This window comes from Lingula anatina, chromosome 9 (genome assembly GCF_051362555.1).
Source record: "Lingula anatina isolate TDL-2025a chromosome 9, LinAna3.0, whole genome shotgun sequence".
In the NCBI taxonomy this organism is placed as follows: domain Eukaryota; kingdom Metazoa; phylum Brachiopoda; class Lingulata; order Lingulida; family Lingulidae; genus Lingula; species Lingula anatina.
Genome location: NC_141775.1, coordinates 10,505,973 through 10,531,007, shown reverse-complemented (window position 1 = coordinate 10,531,007; position 25,035 = coordinate 10,505,973). Strand labels below are relative to the sequence as shown.

General features: G+C 37.9%; 1 protein-coding gene and 1 long non-coding RNA gene across 4 annotated transcripts in view; both read right to left on the bottom strand.

Annotated features, from left to right (window-relative positions):
- Positions 1-978: 978 nt before the first annotated feature.
- Positions 979-25,035, bottom strand: part of LOC106153841 (uncharacterized) — a 37,509-nt gene continuing 13,452 nt past the window's right edge. The window contains exons 2-4 of one of the 3 annotated variants that reach the window (XM_086994974.1): positions 23,693-23,784; positions 7,624-7,771; positions 979-2,653 (exon numbers count right to left, since the gene is read on the bottom strand). In XM_086994974.1, the coding sequence (XP_086851100.1) occupies positions 2,318-2,653; positions 7,624-7,770 (483 nt within the window). In that variant the 5' untranslated portion in view covers position 7,771; positions 23,693-23,784 and the 3' untranslated portion in view covers positions 979-2,317. Of the gene's footprint in view, positions 2,654-7,623; positions 7,772-22,087; positions 22,278-23,692; positions 23,787-25,035 lie in introns of those variants that run through there. The other 2 variants (XM_086994973.1, XM_013527948.3) reach the window with 2 other exon arrangements.
- Positions 4,960-7,452, bottom strand: LOC147759890 (uncharacterized). Its single transcript, XR_015330996.1, has 3 exons — positions 7,299-7,452; positions 6,009-6,079; positions 4,960-5,436 (listed from the first exon to the last, which is right to left on the bottom strand). It is a non-coding gene; the product is annotated as an uncharacterized LOC147759890 (long non-coding RNA).

The window sequence follows — 25,035 nt, the reverse complement described above, 5'->3', positions numbered from 1 at the left end:
CGTTCATAAAATACCTTGACTCATAAGTACTTCAAATTACGGTTATTGCGTTCAGGCATTTTTCAACTTTGAAAGGTATGATGTTTTTTTTTCAGTTTTTCACCTAAACAATTTCTTTGTACGCAATATGGATCGAAGCAATCTCTATCTGACAGACCAGAGTGTGAACGTGACCTCAATGTTCTGCTGGTCTTAATGTGAACGTCTTTTTGCCCACTTATCGGTCATCTGGGTCAGTGACATCATTAAGTTACCTATCATCATAAATATGCCTCAAATGACATCGGGCAGCAAAGAGCGCATTCATAACAGAGGACTAACAGGTCCACGGGTCAAATATGGCCGACCCACTTGAATGCTTGTTGCGTAAAACCTGCGGGGGATCCATTCGGTGTCTATTGGGGAATAAGAGGCAAGCTTTATAGTGGTCGCCATATTTGCTCCGCCGAGCTGTTAGTCCGCGGTTTTAAATGCGCTCAAATGCTCCTTGTCAAACGATTATTCTGCAAACTGACCCCTTCAGAATGTATGTATGCGACTATCAATATATGCTTGTAGCGGTAACTAGACTTTCAGTCTCATGACCCTAAAAAGATGCCATTAAGATATGCAAAAAAGAAAAAAAAAGATATGCATCTTTTGTAACGCTTTAAGTCAAGGTCTGTTCCATATGGAGACCTTTTGGTACGGTAATGGTCATCTTGTAACGTCTCTTTTTCTTTGTTGAGAGAGAACCTCCAAGTACGCCGTACGCCCTTGTTTTTAACCATAGCTTGCTGTTGACAACGCTGAGATTTTTTAAGATAAAAACGAAGTTTAAAAATAGTAATACTAGTAATAATATCAATGATGCTGTCAGCTTTGATTCATTGTTAAATCATTACTACTCATGTAAAATACTGATTTCATCGACAGACTTGATCCTGTCCTTATACGACGGTTTTTCCAGAACATTAAAATCAGAATAAAACGCAAGTGTATTTTATTATTCCCGTATATTTGATTTTATTAAAAAATATCAATTGTATGCATTAATATTAAAAGCACTTAGCAAACTTTCTACTTTGGCTAACTGTGTGAGACGCCCGACTCAATGTCAGTCAGACTTTCATAGTAAAATATGAGCTAGAGAGATTATAACAGCTAAAGATACTACATCAGGGTTCAAATTGTCGAGTTTTCACATTCTACAAAACGATGTCTCCCGAAAAGGAACCATTGTCGATAAGGCAGTTAAAGTTTTATTTTGTTGAAATATGTACAACATATTAGTCATAAAGATCTACATTAATATAACAATGGACAATGGAAGCCATCATTTTGTGACGTCACAATGAACTGGCATTGACGTCACAGACACTGACGTCACAAAGATAAATTCTATGAATATACATATGCCTGTGCGACTTCAGTGCAATTTTAAGAAAGCCCCACGCATTAAAACGGGTAACGCATCCCAGGGTGGTTCTTCTTTTTCATACAAATCTGTTCAGCCAGTACAACGTTTCTGACTAGTTGTGTTTGTCGATTGTAAAAGTGCTCTAAGAAATTGGGTGTGACAGTAGCAAAATCTGCGCATGGGAATATTTGCATTTTTCAATGTTTGTTCAGGAAGATAGAGTAAATAAAAATCTGGTAAATGATCATTCAGTAGCTACAAAAACTCCGGTGTCAGGTCTAAACCAGTTTCTGCGACTTACACTTTTGTCGCGAATAATGTTTCTAAAAAAACTTGTCAGTCAACTTAAGCATAGGAATGTTTCGAAGAGTTCCTTGAGCTTGTACTTTACATAAGCTTCAATACAGTTGTAATTGCCTTGTCTTTAATGAAAACGAAAGTGGATCCCAAGTAATCCGAAGTAAAACGAAAGTCCATATCGATTAAAGACCTGACCATTACATTCCCCTCCACGAACACGAGGTATGACTATAATAGGAAACAATTATCTAGATATTCCTTTTGACGTATATGAGCTCCTCCTGTCGTCCGTCTATATAAGATTTTTTTGCGGAAAGGCACACAGTCCAAAAGTTTATAGACACATTACACACTTTGCGCTCTGTTAGTCACTCCATGATGTGATCTTGAATAATTTTTGGATTAGTGAGATGAGATCCCCACGAAGACAATGAATTCTATGGTAGGTGTCTCCTCCGCACTCTGATCATAAACTTCAGCTTCTATTCAGTGTTTTTTCTGCATCTAGGTATCCTCGTGTTTTGCAATAACTTTACCAACTGAAGCGAAATAGACAAACTTGAAAGTCCATGACCGATGGTTATATAAAATATAATATATAATCACTAGTATATAAAACTAAGGCCTGATGTCCCAGTTTTTGTAGGCTTCTGAGTCCTTCAATCCAGGTATGAGGGTTGGATATACAACAAAGACTAGGACGACCGCTAGGGTGATGACGATAAATCCCAAGATAAGCCCCGCTATGGTGCAGCCCCACGCGCAGCGCCTCTTGTACCGAGAGCGCTCGTAGTCTTGGCTCTTGTGGTCGGTATAACTGAGCATGGAGCAGAGGACGCCGCAGGCGCCGAGGAGGTTGAAAGGCCAACAGCAGAGGGTGACGAATACGGCCCAGCCCATGGAACACCAGCTCCAAGATGGCCGCACCTCAGTAAAGATTTCACTGGGCTGCATCTGATAATAATAATAATAATAATAATAATAATAATAACAAGTAAACTCCCTGTCTCAAGAGTAGAATTGAAAGAAATTTTGTTTTTTTTTCACATAACGTGATTTAAAAAATTATATAATTATCATTTCAGTAGTTAAAAAAGATAAAAAGCAGGTAGATAAAAGGCTCCTTGATCCCCTTAAAGTCAAAGCTCTACATTAAAAAGTAAAATGTGAATAAATTTAAAGGGAATCAGTGGATTAAAAAGTCTAACTACACTGTGGATAAGAAGCGAAGTTGTACTATCTGGATTCACAAATCGTTACATAATCACACAATCTACAATGTCTTAAATAGACAAAACAGCCCATCAGTACAAGAGCTTTATCAGTTGACTGACTGAAAATATCCTGTTCCTCTGCCTCATTCACACCAGGAGAATTATGAAGAGACGGCTTCTGAACTTCATTTAATTTTGATAATTTTGGAAATAACTACAGGTCCAAGTGGACGGCCGGCTGTCTTTGGCCCCATTCAGAATAGAGGACTAACTAGTCCGTGGGTCAAATATGGCGACCCACTACAAAGCTTGTCGTCTAATCCGCTAACAGACACTGAATACATATCCCGTGGGGAAGTGTTCAAGTGGGTCGGCCATTTTTGACCTCGGACTTGTTAGTTCACTGTTCTGAATGCGGCCATTGGAATAATCTCTTTGCGAGAGGGTTTATTTTGACATTTGTTAATTTTGGTGAAACTAATCACTATGTTAAGGGGGGGGGGGTTACATTTAAATATACACAAACAACGAATATAGACTTTGTCAACAAATTATCAAATTCCAAACTTGATAAGTAAGCCTGATTCAATCTAGTATCATGCTTATCGGCACATCTTGGTGTCAGTGCCATCTATTTTAGGTCACAGTAATGACCATGCAGCAGACGATAAACCGCAACCGTGAATATCAGGCATCTGCGCATTTGCGTATGTAGCCGAATTAAGTGTTAGTACACGGTACTCATTTGCACACTGTAAAAGTGGGTTGAAATTGCCTGTCGCTTACGTTAAAACAAGTGACTAAACGAAAGTAAGAACAAATTATTTTCAATAATTTATGAAAGCCATTCTAAGGAAAATTCGGTCTTTAACGCCAAAATTGTTTTCAAATTCACTTCAGGCCCTAATTAAGATGTGCTGTGTATAGGTCCCCTACTAAGATTCTGAAAGAAAAAAATCAAAGAGAGAGAGAGAGAGAGAGAGAGAGAGAGGGGTGGGTGGAATCTAAGATCTAATAAACAGAAAGATTGGACAGCGGCATTTTCCCTTTGACCAGACGTTCGTACGGGTAAACATTGCTCTATTGTTCCCCTTAAGTTGTTTTGATAGCCGGGCTTAATTTTAATCCCCATTGTACCTAACCCGTGTTAAGCTAATAGCGTGATTTCTCGTGCATTCTCGCGGACGCCACATCGTCGTCAAGTAGATCCGCCATATTGGATAAGCAATGGCACACGTGGAGTTTTTTATTAAAAAGTTCTAAAGATGTACAGTTTGTTTACATTTCGTAGTTGTCTTAATACTTTATATTCAGAGGAGGCAATACCCAATAGCGCACTACCTGTAACAACAGCTGCCATTTTATAGAAATTGACTCGACGTGGAGATATAGCCGGAAACGTGACGAGATCATCAACGTAACAGATAGTGATATTCGATGCCGTTTTGGACAATAAGGTCATGCTAATCACTGGGAGAAACTGAATGGTGAAGCTACACCAAAACAGAAACTTGATCTATTATGCATGTTTGTAAAACTTTGTCACTATTAGCGGTCATTCTTTTAGAGCATAATCAATTCAAATTCACCAGAATATTCGTAGCAAATCAGTGAAACAAAAAGGACTGAAAAAAATCCTTTAAGAAAAAGTAGTTTTTAATTTCACTTTCACAAACACTAATATGGGTACCTACTTCATAATGATAGTGAAAGGTAAGACATATCTTTATACTGACAATCAAATAAAAGTAAACTCGTTTTTTCATATTTATAAAGAACACATGCAATAGGGCCTATAGTTTCCTTGCGACTTCATAATAATGCACATATTTTTAAACTCTGCAAAATCTGTTTTGAAACATATGTCTTTGAACATCTTCCACAGAATGTATTGGAAGAATAATATGTGTAACAAGTTTGTTTGCCATCTCACTAAAAGTGACTAAATAAAAGATGATTGCTAAAAATTATCAATATTTCATCAGATTTAGCATTTAAAACTGATCAGTCATTTCTGGCTGATATAGTAACATAATACAAGTCATATTCTGTTCATAAGCATTTTATTATAGATTTAATAAGGCACAGATATTGGAATGCAAATAAAAATGTTAACACCTTTAGATACCACTGACTGTTACACAATCACAACAGATAGGTAATTTATTTAGGAGTACTAGTTTCACATGACAAAGAATTATAGCATTTTCCCCCTATTTTGACTTGTTTCAACATTAATATCTCATTCAATAAAAATTATGCACGTGATGATAATATTTATCTATTGTTAAGAGCACTACTGACTAATTCCAACCTAGACTTGACAGCAAACTAAACTTCAGAGTTTACAGAAGGGAGACAATTTATAGTGATATATTTGTTTTTCATGAAGAACAACATATGGCTAGTTTCAAGGTGGTCCATTTGCTGAAATATCAATGTGCCTGTCAGGTTCTTGAGTAGCACCGAGTTAACTTGACAGGGGTACGTCGTCATCAGAATCACTTCCATTGCAACATATATCTGAAAAAAATATTATCACACAGTTAAAAAGATGCTGACGTGTTAATTGCTCATGTTATGTTAAAGTCCACTGTACGGACAACACTGACCTAGCTTTTCGTGCACTTGTAAAACTATCAAGCAAAAATTAAATATTTAATTTCGGGCAGCTTACCATTTTGCTTATTTAATACATCTGTGTGTCTTTTTGATTGTTTACAATCACTTTGCAAACTTGACAATGGTGCATCTAAATCATCTGCAACACTTGCATTATGACGTTCACCCGAAATAATAAAATAATATTTTACTGTTAAAAAGGTTCTGACATGTGCTAGTCTCTTATTATTTGTCATTTGTATAATTCCACTCAATCCACTGTGGTGATTGCACCTGCCTTTTTGTATCCCATACTGGTAATAATGTTGTTGGTACATTGGAAATCCAATACTTGTTATAATGTTGTCGGTACAGTGGAAATATCTTACTGAGCATGACACACAAGGGACAGATTGATAGTGCCCATGTATGTAAGACATTTTACTTTCAACTCCATAAACTAAAAAGTTCTAGTTATAGACCAGAAAGCTTACCTTTTGATTTTGCTTCCAGATTTTACTCTTTATTTTTTTCTCCTGCGGGCCTTGACCCATTTTAATGGCATCTGAAAACAAAACAAAACAAAAAAAATAATAAGGATGTGAGGCACATTTTCACGCAATCTTCTCATTACTTAGGTATAAATCCTGGATAAAAATATCACCAGTTGTAGTCCCCGTCATCTTGTTTTATTGTCATCTTTACCGATAAATATTTCTAAGAAAAAAAACTAAATTTGAGCTAAGTTTGACCCTACGACCTTCCACTACTTTTTTAGATGAACACAGGTTAACTGCCAATGCATAGTACAGATCTAATTTCGTGTTCGGCTGTGCATTTGAAGCCCATCGATAACAAAAGTCGCCGCCATCTTGTTTTATTGTCATCTTTACCGTTAAATATTCCTAAGAAAAAAAGCTAAATTTTAGCTAAGTTTGACCCTACGACCTTCTTCTACTTTTTTAGATGAACACAGGTTAACTGCCAATGCATAGTACAGATCTAATTTCGTGTTCGGCTGTGCATTTGAAGCCCATCAATAACAAAAGTCGCCGCCATCTTGTTTTATTGTCATCTTTACCGTTAAATATTCCTAAGAAAAAAAGCTTAAGTTTAGCTAAGTTTGATCCTACGACCTTCTACTACTTTTTTAGATGAACACAGTTTAACTGCCAATGCATAGTACAGATCTAATTTCGTGTTCGGCTGTGCATTTGAAGCCCAGCGATAACAAAAGTCGCCGCCATCTTGTGTTATTGTCATTTTTACCGTTAAATATTCCTAAGAAAAAAAGCTAAATTTTAGCTAAGTTTGACCCTACGACCTTCCACTACTTTTTTAGATGGACACAATTAAACTGCCAACGCATTGTATAGATCCACTTTCGTGTTCGGCTGTGCATTTTAACCCCGGCGATTATGATCAGCACCGCCATTTTGCTTTATTGCCCGAAGTATTGTTTAAATTTTCATAGAAAACGAAGCTACTATAAATTAAATTATCAACCAATAAAACGACAGTGTTATTCAGTCATCAGTAATATAAAAACCAACGTACATAAAGTTAAACTCCCCGTGTTAGACCTTAGGTAACAAAGCATTCAAACTCGCTTGTCTGTCGCCATATTGCTAATTTGAATGCAACAACGGATTGAAGGCAAATTTTCACGATAATATCCTCTCCAAAATATTGCATATTTTACACACAAGTGAACCCTGTTAGTTTTCCCTTCTGCACATACATTCTCAGAGAAACTACAAGACTAAAAGAGGTAATTTACCTACCTTGAAATCGCCCACATGCAACAGAGCTCTACCTGCGCACGATCACAACGCGACTGACTACTTCCGCCGTACGAACGTCTTTCCACAGTTAATCGGATTACCCTTTGAAGAATCGCCGAGTGTCCAATCTTTCCGTTTATTAGATCTTAGGTGGAATAAAGATATAGAAGTGGGCAGACTAATGGTGATGGAAACTATTGAATAGGCCTACAGAACAGCCAAAGTTCTCAAAATAAATAAATAATAACAATAATAATAAATAAATAAATAAATAAATAAATAAATAAATAAATAAATAAACTCAAAAAGCTCCAAATCAACTCACCTGCACTAAATGCGAATCTGAACCCTTTCCTAACGTATTCATGTGTATATCCCTGGGGTCTGTGCCGTAGTGTTTTTTATCCCAGGAATCGTAGCCACCCCCTCGGCTGCCCGACCTCCACTCATATCCATAGGCAGGGTACGACATCCTAGAATCAATGGAATCAAAGTATATAGAAAATATATCTCGACGCTCGTCAGATGTAATCATCGAGTTGAAATTGATATCGTTCGTGCCAAGGGAGGGTTACTGGGTCGATTTTTTTCTTTCCAAGTTTTTTCTTCTTCGCAATGTAGTTCCCTTTTGGTGCTCGTTTTCAAGATTTTTGGATATTGCCTGTATTTAAACCAGATTTTCTAGCACGAGTACAAAAATGGATAAACTTCTGGTTTTTGTTTCGTTCGTATTTCCTTATGAAGGCAGTATAGATTTTTCTATATATTGTTTTCTTCGTTCCTTGTCGCTTCTCTGTTGAATCCTCTATTTCTTTAAGAGTTTTACCATGAGCTTAGTTATATTGTCATCTGAGCGAGTGATCTGTCGTTTTACGTAGTCCGTACACACTTTGCGTATTTTCTATACTGGACCCCTTCAAGAGTACGTATTCTCACGCCTAAAAGCGCCACGCCTCTCTCTCCTATTCCCGTCCGCCTCGTCTGTGCTCCCACGTCAAAGTGTGAGGCACCAGCAAACTGTGTCTCACCCAGTGACTGACCAAAAGACGCTGACTGACTATTTAGGGAGTGTTCAACCAGTGAGGGGACGCAACGGCCACTGGTCAGTGATTCAACCCCTAGAGCACAACCCCATAAATTATTTATATCATTAACATTAAGTAAACCCTGGCTGGCTACGCATGGGGGACTCTTATACTTAATCACTGTCACAGCTCGGTTCTCCGTTCTGCACCCAACACGCTATATAGCTACTGAGTCAGCCGTTACTAGGGGTAAACAATGCTACGGCCTGTCCGAGAGCTGTGGACGCTACCCATTCTGATAACTATTCACTTAATTTAGGAAATGGGCAACAATAAGTTTTAGTTCTATTTAATAGGAGGAACTATATCAGAATACAGGAAGATGTAGCTCCAATGAAGGGGAAATCTTTAAAGAGAGAATAACATGATTTTAAATTACTATTTGAGCTACCTTGATGAAAATTAAAAATAGGCTCGTTATGTCTGCGTTTAAAGGTACACGTTAAAAATATTACTTGTAAGCCCACTGGGTCAGGCAAATGAGCGAAAAAAGTTTAGACCAATATTCCACCATAATTTTTTTTATAGATCCGGTGTAACGAAATTGAGGGTTCGTGTAACAGAAAGTCCGCCTTCCATTCAGTTATGATAGTTAGGGTTAGCCTGACCTAAGTGGGTCAAAATCATGGATCACAAAGTATTCCCGACTTTACCCAAGTACTGTAAGTTACGAGGGGGCGTGCCAGATATTTAAGCTGCTAAAACTGAATGCAATTTATCGAGAATCCCTGAGGAGTTAGATCGATTCAGCTAGTATGATAGGCCTATGGGAACGGTCCCTATGCCATATCACGTCTTTATCCCAGAAGTGGTCCAGAGTTGTATATGTGTGGTCTCACCGCTACTAAAAAGTGATCGCAATGATAAATTTGTTCCAACATGCCAAAGTCTACTGACAGCCTCATAACGCCAATAAATCCATATGCTTGCGATTTTGATTTGATTTGGTTTGATTTGATTTATTATCATGTCATCTTGGCATCGGTTTTACAAGAAAAATACAAATATACATTTGTAATAAGGGCGTAAAAATAATGTAGCTAACGTCCTAATGGATTTATTCTCTGCGACTACTATTATATACTGTAGCACATGTCACTATAATATATGTCTGAAAGCAAATTACATATATCCTCGCATATATAGTTATATAACTGTCACTTCTGTTCCTTACGTGTCGCAGAATGGAGAAAGAGAACTCAAACTAACAGATTATCAACTTAAATTATATAGGAAGTTGCAAAACAATTAATGCATACATTCTACTAGTTGAAAACCCAAGACCCCATGTTAGCCTTTCCTTCACCTGTGTAAATGACTCAATTACCCCGGAGCTAATGGCGCTTACCTCAATGTGAACGATAAATAGAGAGGTCAGAAATAATTGTCTGTCACGGCTGACATGCCAAAATTCCATGCAGTCTGGTAATACATAACACTGAACTTGCCGGCCATTTTGACTCTCAGATTTCAGCGGTTTTTCAAAAAAAAAAAAAAAAAAAAAATCTGAAAATGACTTCGATTGTTTGGTTTTACCATCTATGGTTGAAATGCTGAAACTCATTGCAGTCGAAAATACTTAAATACTTTATACACCAAAGGCCAGATTAGACATCGCAAGTTTCAATCGTGCATCTAGCAGATACCTCGAGCAGCTTTGGACAGATCGACATCTGACTAAAATTCAGAATTGCAAGCACATCGGTTTTTGCAGCTTCGACATGCTTTACCTTAGGTTATAGCTAGGTTTTAGACTACGGAGATCGTTTGGAACCGCGTTGGAAGCAATCCGGGCAAATGCGAATATTGACCCGAAATATAGCTGCCATTAAAAAGATGCCGAATACCAGAAAGTTCGGATAAAATAAATTCAGCATTTATACGATAATGTATACAATAAAAAATTGCTTGTCCGGTCCGTATGATGTCTTGTTCACATCTTTCGGCGCACCTTATATCTAATGGTTTTACAACGGCAATCAATTTAACGTTAAGGGGTAATCTAAAGTCAACGTACAAGCCCGTGCGCGTTTGGAATATTTTTCTGACCTAGCAAAATGCCCCATCTCATTTATTTATGCCAAATGCCTTGGTCGTTTAAAATTTACCTGCAAAGCTTTCACTCGGTACCTACCCTGCAGAAAAATAGCTTCGATAGAGACTAAACCCAAAAAAGTACGATTCCGCAATAAATCCAAGCGTTTTCTACCTACGTTTGCGATCCGATCTGGTACACTTCAACATTTTCCGGGAGGAACATGACCCTACAACTTAAAATTCACCCGCTGAAATCCCCGCAGCTTTGCCGGGTGCTCTTAACTTCCCACGGTTTTCAAATAAGACCAAAACAATGACTTTAACCTTAGATATTTATAGAGCTGTACCTGTGATGGCCTTGCATTGTTTGGCTTAATGATGTCTATTTTCCCTCTCACTTTCCTTCTGTACGCGGTGTCACAGCATTAAAGTACCATCAGCCTTCAAATACGTGTGTCCTAGCCAAATTGGCTCATCTGGGTTATATTGAAGTACCGCCCTCTTTAGTTTAAGGAAGAATTCGGGTAATGATATACCCACGGTTAAAAAACGCTATGGGTACCTAAGGAAAATCCACTCGTCTTTGTCATTGAGATTAGAAATGCATAGAGTTGAGGGGTGTGTTAAGGTACCACCTATCCTCAGGCAAGTCAGAAGACATTGCCTTCCAAATGACACCTTTACGATGACCTACAGTGCGGGTAAAAAATATGATGCATTTTTGTCTTTAACTGCGGTGATAACGTTGCATTCACAGCCAGAAAGTGGTTTGACGGACTCTGTATCTAGTATTGTGTAGATCGGTGCAGGAGTAAATGCTATTGTCAGTAGAGTCAGATACCGCCAGGTGCGTTAACGATTACAATTGAAAAAGCAATCTGTGCTTTAAAATCATCGTGATACGCCTTTAATAACGCATTAGGACTCGGATGTAAGCCCGTTGGAAGGTTTAAAGTCATTCAACTTACCCGAATTGTTTCTTAAACAACTAGGCAAAGCAAACTATCATTTAAAAAGTGACAGGTAAATTTTGGTATTATTAAGGTGAGAGAAATAAAAAAAATATCAAAACCTTTATTCTATCTGTCATCAGATTTCTGTTTTTTTCTAGAAAAAAATAACTGTTTCAAATCAACAATCTTAAACATGACCCAAACAAAATAATAACTATATTTCTACATCAGATAGTGCATGACCTAGACTTAAAGTCACCGTGCTTTTACAAAGATAGGCAAATGAGACAGAGAGAGATACAACAAGTAAACATAAAGCCCTTTCTTATCTTACAAGGCCATTCTTCGCGCTTTTTGCCCTCAAGACATTCCAGCGGAGTATTATTTGGGCGGAGCATTTTTTTCGCTAAAGATTTCACTTTCGCATATGTCAAACCTTAGTTTATAAGAATAAATAACGCATAAAGGGGCCATCAAAAGTCACTATGCCCCTAGTGCTTACTGTTATCAAGTTTTGGAATTGTCCTGCACAGGTATAAATCAGCCATACAGTGTCAAAATAAAATATGCCCTTATGCTGCAATGTCGGTTACAATGTATTGTGACATCAAACGAAATCAAAGAATTCCACGATGCAGATGCACTTTCTAATTTAAATTTGAGAATCAGAGAGAGCGTATTTTCACTAGATGTTTTTCTCTTCTATTTTTAGCCTAACAAAACATCTAGAGAAGTGCTTAGATTTGGGGTCGTAATTAATTCATGACACGAAGCACACGTGCTACAGTTTACAATTCACCTACACACAGAAGGGTCAATCACGGTCACATTCTCCGAAGAAACAAACTCCTATGTGTGTGTCATCTTTCAACTCTCCTATCTAACGCTGAATGTAAAGCAAAGGCAACCTCCAATGGAAAATTACTCCATTATAAAGACCGTAAGTTGCATTTCGGAAACCTTTATACGTTTTAAACGGTAATTTACAGTCGCTCAAGAAACTTTCTTTCTTTCCACATAATAAATGCCGTGCAACATACATGCGAAAATGATCATGCGTTCGCTCTCACACACTGACTCTCCTTTGTGTTATCTGTGTTTCTATCATTTTAAAATAGAACTTTTGTCTTATCTGTGTTTCTATCATTTGAAATAGAACTTAAGTATCCTCATCGCGAAATCTGCCGTTGTATCAACTACTTTGTCATACTTACAACGTATCTTTTCACCCAAAACGGATAGCATCTATGAAATGACAATCGGGTCACATATCAATTTTAATCTAGAAAATATGTTGCAGTACGATACCTAGTTTGCTAAAAAAAAACCTTCACACTGGACGGCGTCCTTTCTGCTTCCTTTGTGCAACCATGAAACTGGCATTGCTGTGGTCATAGAAAGGAGGCACAAGTATCGCTTTGGTTGCAGAATGAATGCTCAGTGATCGGCCATTTGTCGGCACGTCAAGTATCACTGTTTTTTACTGTCAAACAGGGGGTGTACTACGGGACGCAGAAAGGACGCCGTCCAGTGTAAAGGGGGCTTAACTGTGCAGTGGGATATCGTCTCTACATCGTCAATAGTTTTTCACCCTGAGCTTTGAAGTATTCAACTGATCATTTCTTTTCTTACTTGTAGTAATGTTATACCGCTTAGATCTGTTATAAATGGTGCATGCTTATGGCATGTACGCATAATGTTCATGATGAAGGGATGAACGAACGAAAGAAAGATTGGGGGAAGGAAGGAAGGAAGGAGGGAAGGAAGGAAGGGAGGGAGGGAGGAAGGTATAAAGTACGGAGGCTAGGAACGAAGAAAGGGAAAGAATAAAGTATGGAGGCAAGGAAGGATGAAATGTAGGAAGGGTGTAGGAAGGAAGGAAGGAAGGATTAAAAGAGCAAATGTAATTCGGTATGTTACGCTAGCTGACGCTACACCACATAAACCGTGAAATCCAAGTAAAATATGTACATTATACCAAACTATATTGCTTCATATTACTTGCTTATCCCACCATTTCTTTAAACAAAGTCTAGTTCTTCAAATATTCATTATTTAAACCCTCAGAATTTCACGTGTTACAAAGTTTACTAAATACGTTACACCCTATCTAAAATTATGTTTATTATAATTATTATATTGCTCAACATTGCTCATATATTTTACTCACATAACTTCAGGCTACATCAAACAGCTGATCGACCCTCGGAACTCATACCTCCATTCTGCTGTATCATTTATGATCGAAACTCGAATATAAACTCGCTTAGTATTCTCTTTCACAAGCAGAGGTCGACATAATACCTAATCAGACACATAAAATGCCGTCTGTTTAGCTATAAGAATGATGGTCGTATCAAGTAAGAGAAGCTGTGCTTGAGTGTTGACATGCGACAGATGACAGCGTTCGTGTTTCCTGTGTCGAGTGCTGCGCTTAAGAATATTTCTAAATAAATAATATTCGATGTACGTAATATACTGGTGCACATAAATATGTCTACCATGTGTAACTGGTGTCATACATTTACTATTATCAAGCACAAGTAAAATTGTTTAAAATAATATAAAGTATTCGTGAATTAATCACAATTACAAAATAATATTGGAAAATAAAATAAAAAATACTTGAAAAAAAAAAACAACATGAAAAACCTTGAGCCCTTGAAAGAGAGTGCATTGTTTTAACGATTCTTTAGTTACGACGGCCACGTTGTCCTCGCTAGTATGGAATGCGCTACATGACCGCGAGGTGTGTTTATATTGGTGTAATGTGTCTCAAAGGTGTTACTAACTACATGGTATGCTTGTAATGGGAAGTGCTTTGTACACGGATGCTTGTGTACGCTTGTTCACACGAGCGCATGCACGCACACGTGCTTCATGTGTTTGAAGTGTGTGTGTGTGTGAGAGAGAGAGAGAGAGAGAGAGAGAGAGAGAGAGAGAGAGAGAGAGAAAGAGAGAAGCGGAGCTTGTGCGTACCTGCGTGTATGTAAGAGCACGTGGTTTCTTACTCTGATATTCATACATGATCGCTTTTTCAATAATTCCACTGTATACCGTCAATACAATTTCATCATATGGCCGCTTTCTTTCGGGAGTTTTATTTCTAGTTAGTTTACATGCTAAATGCACGTTTGATTATTTTCGTGCGTTCGAGGTCACAGTCCCGTGCATATTGACACTGACAATGGTCTACAGAGAGATATGGGATATGAAATGCATTAGTTTGACGTCTTAAGTTTTAACTGAAGCTCATCCAATGCGTTTTGCATTATAATTAGTTAAAATATGCCATCCACATAACTTCTGGTGGTGACAAACAAGGTCTTGGTGTTGAATTGCGTCTGGTGAACCACGTGTCCACGGTCTTCGCTAACACAATATTCAGGATAACCATGGCAAAAAGTGGGAATTTCGCAGAATCATAAAACGGAAATTAACCTGAGATAAATATTTGAGCTAAACCAGTTGAGTAACGTATTAATAATTAATAATAATCACACTATCCTGGTCATTTTATGAAGTTAAATGTAATGATATCATGTCAAAATAGCGGCGTGCATTTAGCTACATTTAAAACGAGCTATGGAAATAAATCTATAGTGGAAACTCGTTATCTTGGAGTAACAGAAAAACGCTCTTATCGACTCAAACTCCCCTGATACTTCATCGCCCCGTTTTGTTTGAAACCACTGGTTTAGTACCCTCATTAGTTTGCTCATCTCCCTGATCTTCGTCCTGGGAGAGTTTGTACTTTTGTTATGAAATGAGCGGGAGATATACCAAACAATGCACGGTGGTGATATTTTTTCATAATACACTGGTTTATTTTACCTAATTCATTGATTTTATTTGTTCTGATTTGGTGATTTTTATCAGACGCAATCTGAGGGGGAAGGGGGGGGCATCACTACACTAGCTGCAGATCTTCCGCGACAAAAAAATGTGCTTTATTGCCATGGACACACATTTATTTGACTCGATAAGGTTGACTAACAGAACAGACGCACAAAATTTCTAGATCTACTGCTTGCCCTGGTGCAATGAATGGATGATATTTTTGAGAAGGAGAGTTAATTCGTAGTAAAAAATGTACAGAAAACGCAGAGACGCGGAAAAGAAAGCGCCCAGCTGTATATCCGTAATGTCGTACTCTAGTTCACAGCAACGTTACGACTGCAGCTATCCGGGGTACAGCTTTATGGGGCCTCCTCACTTTAAATTCTTTCCAAAATCAGCCTCTTACATAATATATAAAGGCACCATATGGGTTTCCATCAATTTCTACTTTCCAGTAACACGTCTAACCCAAGTCATTATCTTGATCGCTTTGAATCTTCTTGCTTTTAAAATCCGTGAAAGCACTAATGGTTTTCGAACGATTTTCGCGATAAAACTCCACCGATGACTATGCAAATCGATACATATACCACAAGTTTCGTATAGACATTGTATTACCATCGGTATTATATATAACGTGCGCTATCGGACGATCAGAATTTGGGTGGCCTGTATTTTGATCCGAGTGTAACATCTGATTATGGACTTAGGTTCAAAGAGATCATGGTCGTCTAAGCATGAAGGAATGTCAGGCGATCAAGGTTCTGTCCACTTTGAAATAAACCACTGTGCCATTTTTGTCCCTATTTCATTAAAGGCGTTCCAATTGATATTTCTATGGCGACTCGGATACAAGTTTTAAGTTCTATATAAATTCGTATTAGCAACATTTCGTATTGTTAACATTTCAACCGCAAGCAATGCGCATATACACCAGGTAATCCACATACAAGTTAAAGACGATCTGGAACAAAGTCTCATTCGAAAAAAGAAAAGTCAAACAATTAAAGTATTCAGTCTGCCGTATTATTATAAATTTGTTCTCACTCTACAACATGGTGCTGAATTTTCAAACTGGACATGACACCGTTATTGTACCTACAATTCTTGTCCAATACTACAGCCAATATGCCTAAAATTACTCACCTGTTTCCCTATTCTGTCACCTTATTAATCAGACTACGCTATACACCTCTAACCGTGGACCGAAGCCTATCAAAAACGTGCCAAACACGCAACCCTACGGCGTCCAATACCAGTCAAAATACAAACATCTAAAAAATTAGCCGTCTAAACGCGTGACGCCGAGCATTAGCAGGTGTTAACATGAATATTAAGAGAAATGTGTTTTTCATACAAATCTATGTCTCGCCATGGTGTTTTATTTGTGTTAAACGCCATTTAGGTGCACATTTTGACAAAAGGAACGTGTTTCGACAGGACGTTAAGTGTTTAAGGTATTTTGGGTTCGACATTGAGATTCACGAACGCTACGAGATGCGACTGTTAAGTTATTAAAAGCCTGTGGCGCGATGGGCTATTCATTGCTCTAGAAAACAGACTGTTAGGTGTCTTACAGTTAAATGTAAAACAGAGCCCATTTATATGTATCTCAAGTTGGAAACCAGTGAAGAAATTAGTTGTTCTATTAAGAGTTCTTAGCGACACATCTGGCAATTTAACGGAATGGCAGACATTCGATACTGAAATTTTCGTGGCGATATATTTCTTTTTGTCATTTCAAAATGCTGAATTTGATTTTTTGCGTAGGCACATCTTTAGTGAAAGCGACAAAGGGTAAAGTAGAATCGAAATTAACTTAAAAAAAAAAACGAGAGAAAGAAAGAGAGAGAGAGAGGAAGAAGAAGACCCACGAAGCGTCAAAGTAAACGTCAGTGCTACAAGTCACCAACCCTCCATATCAATGGCAGCATTCTCAGATAGGCGCCAATTTTATTCCCTAACAGATCACCCGTTGCTGCTGCAATGAATCGTACATGTTCATTTTCAGATACAGCGATGCTGATGTTATCTCGTTGCAATTCCAGGCCCAAGTTCATCCTTAGTCATTAAGAGACACTAACACACCTTTTTAATGAGGTAATATACATGTCCTGTTTACAACTGTCCGAGACTCGAGGGCGAATTCCAGTCATTTGAAGGCTGTCCATAGTTACTTATTCACTTAATTATTTATAATTTATTTATCAGATCGATTTCTTTGGAAAAGAGGACACTTTTCCAAAAATAATTTTAAAGAAGTTATAGAGTATATGTGCACCGTAGTGCAAAGACTGAGTGTACTTTCCATTTTTCTCGGATCCTAACCGGGGCGTAAAAATGTTGTGGTAAGTGCAATTTTAATGATTTTTCTGCGTGAGGTAAGGATGAAAGCCTTGCTCTCGGTCACGCGAGAGTTGCGTTCAAACACTCACAAGAAAAAGAATACCCTAGACCAAATGCTTTCTAAAATGCATCGTCAGACGCCCAGGATGCTTACGTGCACTGCTGTTAGCGAAAGTAGGACATCATTTCTGTTTATAATTATCCCGTTGTGAACGTATTTTACGTCTCCCAACTCTATTTTATGGAACATAAAACTTTGGTGGAACGCGCTATAGAGTGAACTATTATAATGGACCTACACAGCAATGAAAAATTCACATTTATACGAGAAATATTCAGATTTAGCCCCAAGATGAGTGATGAAAAAAATATATATCAAAACAAGCATTAATTCAATTCTCCGTGAGACAAAATGATATAATTTCAAAAACGTTTATTAATAGCATCGTTACGGCTATTTAAATTTCGATTTTTATCAGACCAAATATATCTAATTATATTCTCCTTAATTGTAATCGCCTCATTAAGAACACAGTCAATTACTATAGTTCGCTCTAATTTGTCCTTGTTGCTCGTTTGTGGTCATCTCTCAGATAGAAACGAGACTTTAAATTATGCAAATTGTATTTCAAAACCTGTGATTAAATTTGCTCGATCACAATGTCGTTACTGAATCCCAAGTAACATGGGACGGAACAAGATAAGATCCGTGCGATTTTGTGCCAGCCTTATATATGTTATAACGTCCAAAGTTCACATCCAAAACGCAATGGTGCCTCATAGATGATATGCAAATTCGTCCAATTTTATCAGATGTACATCATATTTTCTGGCCAAGATATAGGATGGGTGTTTAATTGTTAAATGTGCCCAAGTAAGAACTACCACAATTAACAAGGCTATTTGCAGCACTATATACATTTTTAATGATAACCGACAACACCTGCTATTGGCCATCTTTAATTCCCTTGCCAACACTGGTCCAAGTTACTAGTACACAAAGCTGAGAATAAAAATTATGACATTCGAACGAAGTTTTCTCGGGTAGCAGAGAGAGAGAGAGAGAGAGAGAGAGAGAGAGAGAGAGAGAGAGAGAGAGAGAGAGAGAGAGAGAGAGACGGGGGGGGGGGGGGGGAAGACAGATGTTGTCCACATTCTAAACAATACAGATATAATGACAAAACAACTATTGCCCCCAAAACTGCCTAATGTAAAGGGATGCACAATACCAGTTTGAGTCACCAACATATAAAACTTATAATTATAAAGGGCTAATTCCAATAACTTCAAACTAAAAACATAGAAAATAAAAATGTCACTTAAATCGTAATATGTTACACTACGTAACAGGGTTGAGCCGCGACAAACGCGGACTTGGTTACTTAATATCAGCCAGGCGGTTGCCCAAAGGAAGCCTTGAGCACGCTATCATGTCCTAATGGGGATTTGGTGGTGGATAAACAGTAAGATAGGTCTTGGTTATTCCTTGTACCGGGATATGACACATATGGCGTCACCTCAAATGACACGTTGGTCAGAGTTCCGTCGAATTTCACAGAAGTTTTGAATGACGAAGGAAAGTTGTGTAGAACCCAAAATATAAGTCATCAGAGACTGCGGAACTCAAATGTATATGGACATTGTTTCTAGGCCGACAAAAAAAGGTGTGATTTTAAAACATCATATTCATAACCAATTACATCGTTAGTCATCGTCTTGTATCTAGATAGCCAATTTGTAAAGAAAGTAACTTGCAGCATTTTTTAAATGTTTAACTAATTCCTTCCTAGCTGTGCCTTTTTTATATAAATGCTATATCTCAAATATATTAAGCAAACGCAAGCATGCTGATACGTGAATCCTATATTTGCGTTCTACTACCGTCTATCACATTCAATTGAAAGTGAAAGTAATATAAAAAATAACAACAATTCAAACACAATACGCGTCGTCTTACCTTCATAAATCTTCTTTATAAGCAAAAATGTATGTTGGTCATCGCACAGACAAGACCTTTATGCAAACTAAATCACGATAAGTCGTCTAGTCATGCTAATAGAGACGGTGAGAAAAAAACATTAACTCTTGTAAAGAACCTTAGAGTTGACAAGGTCATCGGTGGTAGAACATGTCAAGCTATTGTCCTGTCTTTGAGATCAGAAAAAACACTGTCATTGACATATGAAGGTGATAGTGTCACAAAATTTAATGTGCCACAAGTTGGCAGTCGAAATGAAAGAAGTTGGGGATTTTCATCCATCAAATTAGAATTACAGGTTGTACATTAAATGTATTTTATAATACCTTGATACAAACTCCTCAATTAACAAGCCTTCGACGTGTATACTGATTTTCTTAATTTTGTCCACTTTGTCCACTTTGTACCTTTCACATATGCCCTAGTTTGTACTAGCTCAAAAGGGTAATAGTCTGAATATAAATAATCTTTAAAACCTCAATCTATTGCTCAGAACTCCCTTTCAATAAACCTGACATTGTGTTTCGAAACATGCAAGATACCGTATATTGTTCATTTGCAACTCGGCCAAAGTGCTCTTTTTACCTTTCAGCTGCAGTGAAACGAGCAGAAATTTATTTTCTTTTTTTACTGACAATGTTTTTATACCTTTTGATATCTAGTCAATAATCCAATAAAACACACACACCTCCCTGGTACAATCTTTACAGTGGAAAAAAATGTTGTGACTAGTCCATTATTTTTTGGTCCAGAGCTTCGGCGAGAAATCTACGTAACCCGATGTATCCCGACAAGACCCGATATATCAATGTCTATATACAAAGTGACTATCATATCACTAACTCTAAGCCTATGTCCTCAATCATAATTACTTTGAAATTGTTACAATTTTATTTTTCTAGTTTCATATGTATACATATGATTTAAGAAAGAGAGGAATAAAATCACAAACGCAACGGCAAATAAGACTAGTGATAGGTCCTAAAATCGCTCGCAGGTGTGAAAAACGTTATACTTAATCGAAAGCTGTTACATTAAAAATGTACAGTTTTTTAACAGATAAAGTATACACAACATATTCGCTTGAAAAGATGAAGGCTTCGTGAACGTGATAAAAATCGTAACTAAAAAAATACAGACCGACCGAAACATGACAACCGAGAAAAGAAAATTGGTTGATAAACTCTAATAGGCAGTTTTGAAGACTGTGATGAACACCGATAAACAGCCATGAATGAAATAACAAGACAAATAGGGGGTTATAAATGGCCAGAGAACACGACTCTTTTCGCCCACGATGACCAAGGCAAGGCCACGTTCACGCTAGCCATATTTATTTGCAACCAAGATTGGTTCTTTGCAAGTTTAGTGTCGGGCTAAAACATTTCCCATGGTCAGCATTGTGCTAATTGCTTATTTTGCTTTTATGCTGGGTTCAAAGCATGTAGTCTAACTCGACTCTGAAACGCTAAGTTTTCGCTTTGTTGGAGGCCAAGGAGTAACATAAACGTAATGCATTTTGTCCGACTTATTTCACTTGGTTCAAAGCCAATTGCAATTGCCAAAAGTGCATCTTTGACAGTGCTAAGAACGAAACCGTATATAAAGGTTGTATTTCAGCATCCAATCTGTTTAGACCTTTTCAAGGCCAGTGCCGACGTTACATCAAGTTTCAGCGCAGTGGGACAGCTATTTTAACCCACCTTCCTCACGACCTACTACTATCGGACTTACTTCGTTCATAAACAATAATCAGAAAGAAATTATTAGTAATAAGGTCTTGACGAGATGGCCTTGGACGTTAAACGAGTTTGTTCTTGTCCGAATAGCCTGTAAATACTGACTAGTGTGAATGTTAACATTCACTCCCCTAACCCCCCCCCCCCCCCCCCCCCCCCCCCCCCGTATCACCATTAGTTGTCTAGGCATGTAGCGTCGTACAGGGCACTGTAGTAAAACACTGGTTACAAAGATCTGCTTACTTTTTTGAATATTACAATTCCTAGCTTGAAATAAAGCCAATATTGCTGATCACCGATGTCAAAGTAAGCAGTAACTGCTGAGTTATTAGTGTTCCAAAATAGAACGCACAGATTGGGTCGAAAAATGTGTAGCTATACATTATAATTAGGACCTTTCGTGAACAAACCTATTTTGCTATTTCACTTTACCTGACACCAAAACACGAAAGGCGGAACAGGTGCGATGCAGTTTGAGTATAATAAATGCGGTGTGTATGCGCCAAATCTATCAACTGAAGTCTTCCTGTGTGTGTGTGTGACAGTTCAAAACAAAGAAGACATTTGAATCTCAGTCCCCACTAAAAATAGTCTACAGCATAATTCAGTCCATATATTTTTGTAATGAAAGCGCACATATGTATTAAAACATATGAAAGAAAGTTACCTAACCCTCATAACAAATTTGAACGTACACATTCTTTCAAACAAAGGAAAAGGGAAATATGATTAACATAGATACACCGTGTTCAGAATGGAAAATCTACAAATAAATACTCTAAACAGTAAACACTATTCTCTTAAGTCATACCTCCAGCCATAACCGTATCCAGGCATATTCCTTCCGCACGCGCGACCCCCAACGAAGCAGCAAGAACCTCTGAAACGCCAAGTCCTTTCAGATCTTCGCTACTCCTACTCTCACCAGATTTACGTTACCCAAATAATGTTTCCTTTTCCTTGTCGAGGCGGCTAATCATGTCGCATACATAAGTTGCATTTAAATTGGTACTTTGTCACTATGGGGAAAGTGGCCGGGCGTGCAACTTGATGGACTGATAAAGAGGCCGCGAGAGGGGGCGCGTTAGATCTTCTGATAGGTGGGCGCAGAGGGCTTTTAAACCTGTAAGAGGCCACTAAGGGTGAAGTTCAAGGACATCACGAAAATGATCTTAGTTTCATAGTAGAGCTATGGGGAAAGCTAGGATGACTTAATGAAGAGGGTAAAATGAGGTTTAGAGTGATGGCGTGAAAGTGAGGCTGAAAAGCGGGAGGCGCAGACTCTTGGATCGAGAGGCCACATTAGGTTTTTCATTATAGACTTTTAGGGGTTCATAAAGGAAATAGGAAAGTGATACGATTCTCGATCAGAACATAAAGTGAAGGAGGGTTAGCCTGGTAAATTACAACAATCCCTAGCATGATCGTGTATTAAACCATATATCACCGAGCCAATGACGAGTTTGATAAAAAAAATGTGCGTGTGTGTTGGAGGTGGGGGCGGTTGATAAATACAATATTTTGCTAAATGCTTTTCTCCTCAAACATAAAATGGCCTCTTTTACTACCATACGTAAGGCACATTGATGGCACAATGACAACTCTTGTTTAATTTCTCTAGTTATACGGAAATGAGTCGTTCTTTTCAATGGGAAAAATTGTGAATTTTACAGATAGTGTACTTTTAAGTCACAAATTCTCAAAATAAGAACATTGTGATAGCAGCAAAATTAAAAAGCAGGCTACACAATAGTTCTGATTAATACAATAAAAGCACCACAAATGCTATATGGAGAAATATCATTTTGACGAACCAAATAACGTATCTGAAAGATTGATAATTTTTCCCCATTGAGAAGATCGAATCACTACCGTTACAATTTTTTTCTTTGGAGTTAGACGAGTGGAAAAGGGGCACCTCAAAAGCTAAGATGTCTCCTCTAGATCCGGCCTTCTACATGCCCATTTGTTATAACCTCTTGTGATATTTTGAAAAGCCAGACTGCGGCCCACTCTAGTTCAGTTAGCAGTCTGTTAAAGTAGGCTAATGGCACGGTATTCTGCATACTAATTTTTACCACAACTGTCTGTACCTGTAGTAGACTTTATGTAGTAGCAATGAAACAATCCTCCCTGGCACGCGTCGAAATAGACCGATATAAATATTGAGGACAATTACGAAGCCGGGTTTCAAAATTATAAGGACAAACGTGATATGTTCTTCAAAAACCCATTTATGCTTATCTACGGTCGAGCAACAAATTGGTAAAATAAAATTTCGTTTTATGATGACTTTTAACGAGTGGAGTGACTGTAAGCGAAAAATTTCAACATATTTAGCGATTGTAATTGCTGCAAAACATGACCCTTCAAAATATGAGATGATTTAATGATTCCATTTATATTTTTTGCTCACCTTTTGCTTTTATTTTCCTCTGGTAACCAATTTCACCTCTGTATTCCAATATATCAAACAGCAGTTTTCAGTCGCTCCTCCAAATTCCGTTCAACTGAAAGTAGAATGAAAAATCTTGTTGAAGCGTGAACACTTTCAAAACAATTACTGATAACGAAAGCAAAAGAAAAAAAAAACAGACGGAAAAACAAAACGGATCCAGGTGTGTTCTTGTAGATACTAAAATGAAAGTTGGCGTTTGACTTCCTATCTGCCCACAACAGTAATTGTATGTTTATCTGTGATAAGTAAGACGTTACACGTGTGTGTGTGTGTGTGTGTGTGTGGGGGGGGGGGGGGGGGGGGGGGGGGGGGGGAGGGAGGGGAGAGGTCGGACAAATGTATGCTATGAGGTATTAATTTCAATACAGTACTGATATGAGGCAACTGAAGGATCACCGTGACAATAACGCCGCCAGGTATTGTACCACCAACGAGATTTACCTCATTTAAGTTGAATGTTAGCTATGGAAACATTAAGCCAAACAAGCCACCACTATACTTTACAAGAAAAAAATGACGTTCGCCCACTCTGCAGCGGCTTGCATTAGGGGGGAATATCACGCGTGAGATAAAATCCAACGAAAAGTTTAACAATACTTCGTGATAAGATACAAGTGAAACACTTTTATGTTGTAGCGCTACGCCATTAGGACAGATACGAGATCAAGATTGCTTAATTGTACTTTTCGTGACTTATTAAATCATAAAGACTAAACGTATTAAGATGTGTCATTCTCTTCAATCAGTGGGATATTAAATACGGGGAAGTACGCTCAGGCGCAGGGTCTTTTAATAATTCTGTTTTGACCGTAAAGCCTTTTTTGAACCCGTTCCTTTTCGATACCGGTTCGGTTCTTAAACACGTCATCGGAAGACCGAATTTGTTAACCTTCGGTTTTAGAAACCGGAAACAATGTTAGGTATATTTGTAACTCTTAGGATATTGGGAATGATCTTCATCATTTGCCAACATATTTCTGTAGTCTGTCATAGGCAAGATCTATTTCGTTTGTTGCAAATGTTGTTAAAACACCCCCTCATCCCTTAGAACGGAATAAAATTCCATGAATACGAAACACTTATTTGATATCTTTCGTATGTCCTTTAATTGTCTGAAGGTTGCATATTTCAAACTAAAGAAAATACCCGCCGTTCTCCAACACGTAAATTGAACACTGCATTACCAATCTACAGACCTAATTATACAAATTACAATATCTAAAAATGACCCTGTCCGAAAATGACCCATAATTAATTGAAACACTGACCGCTGCTAATGTGCCGCGCATAAGAAGCACACC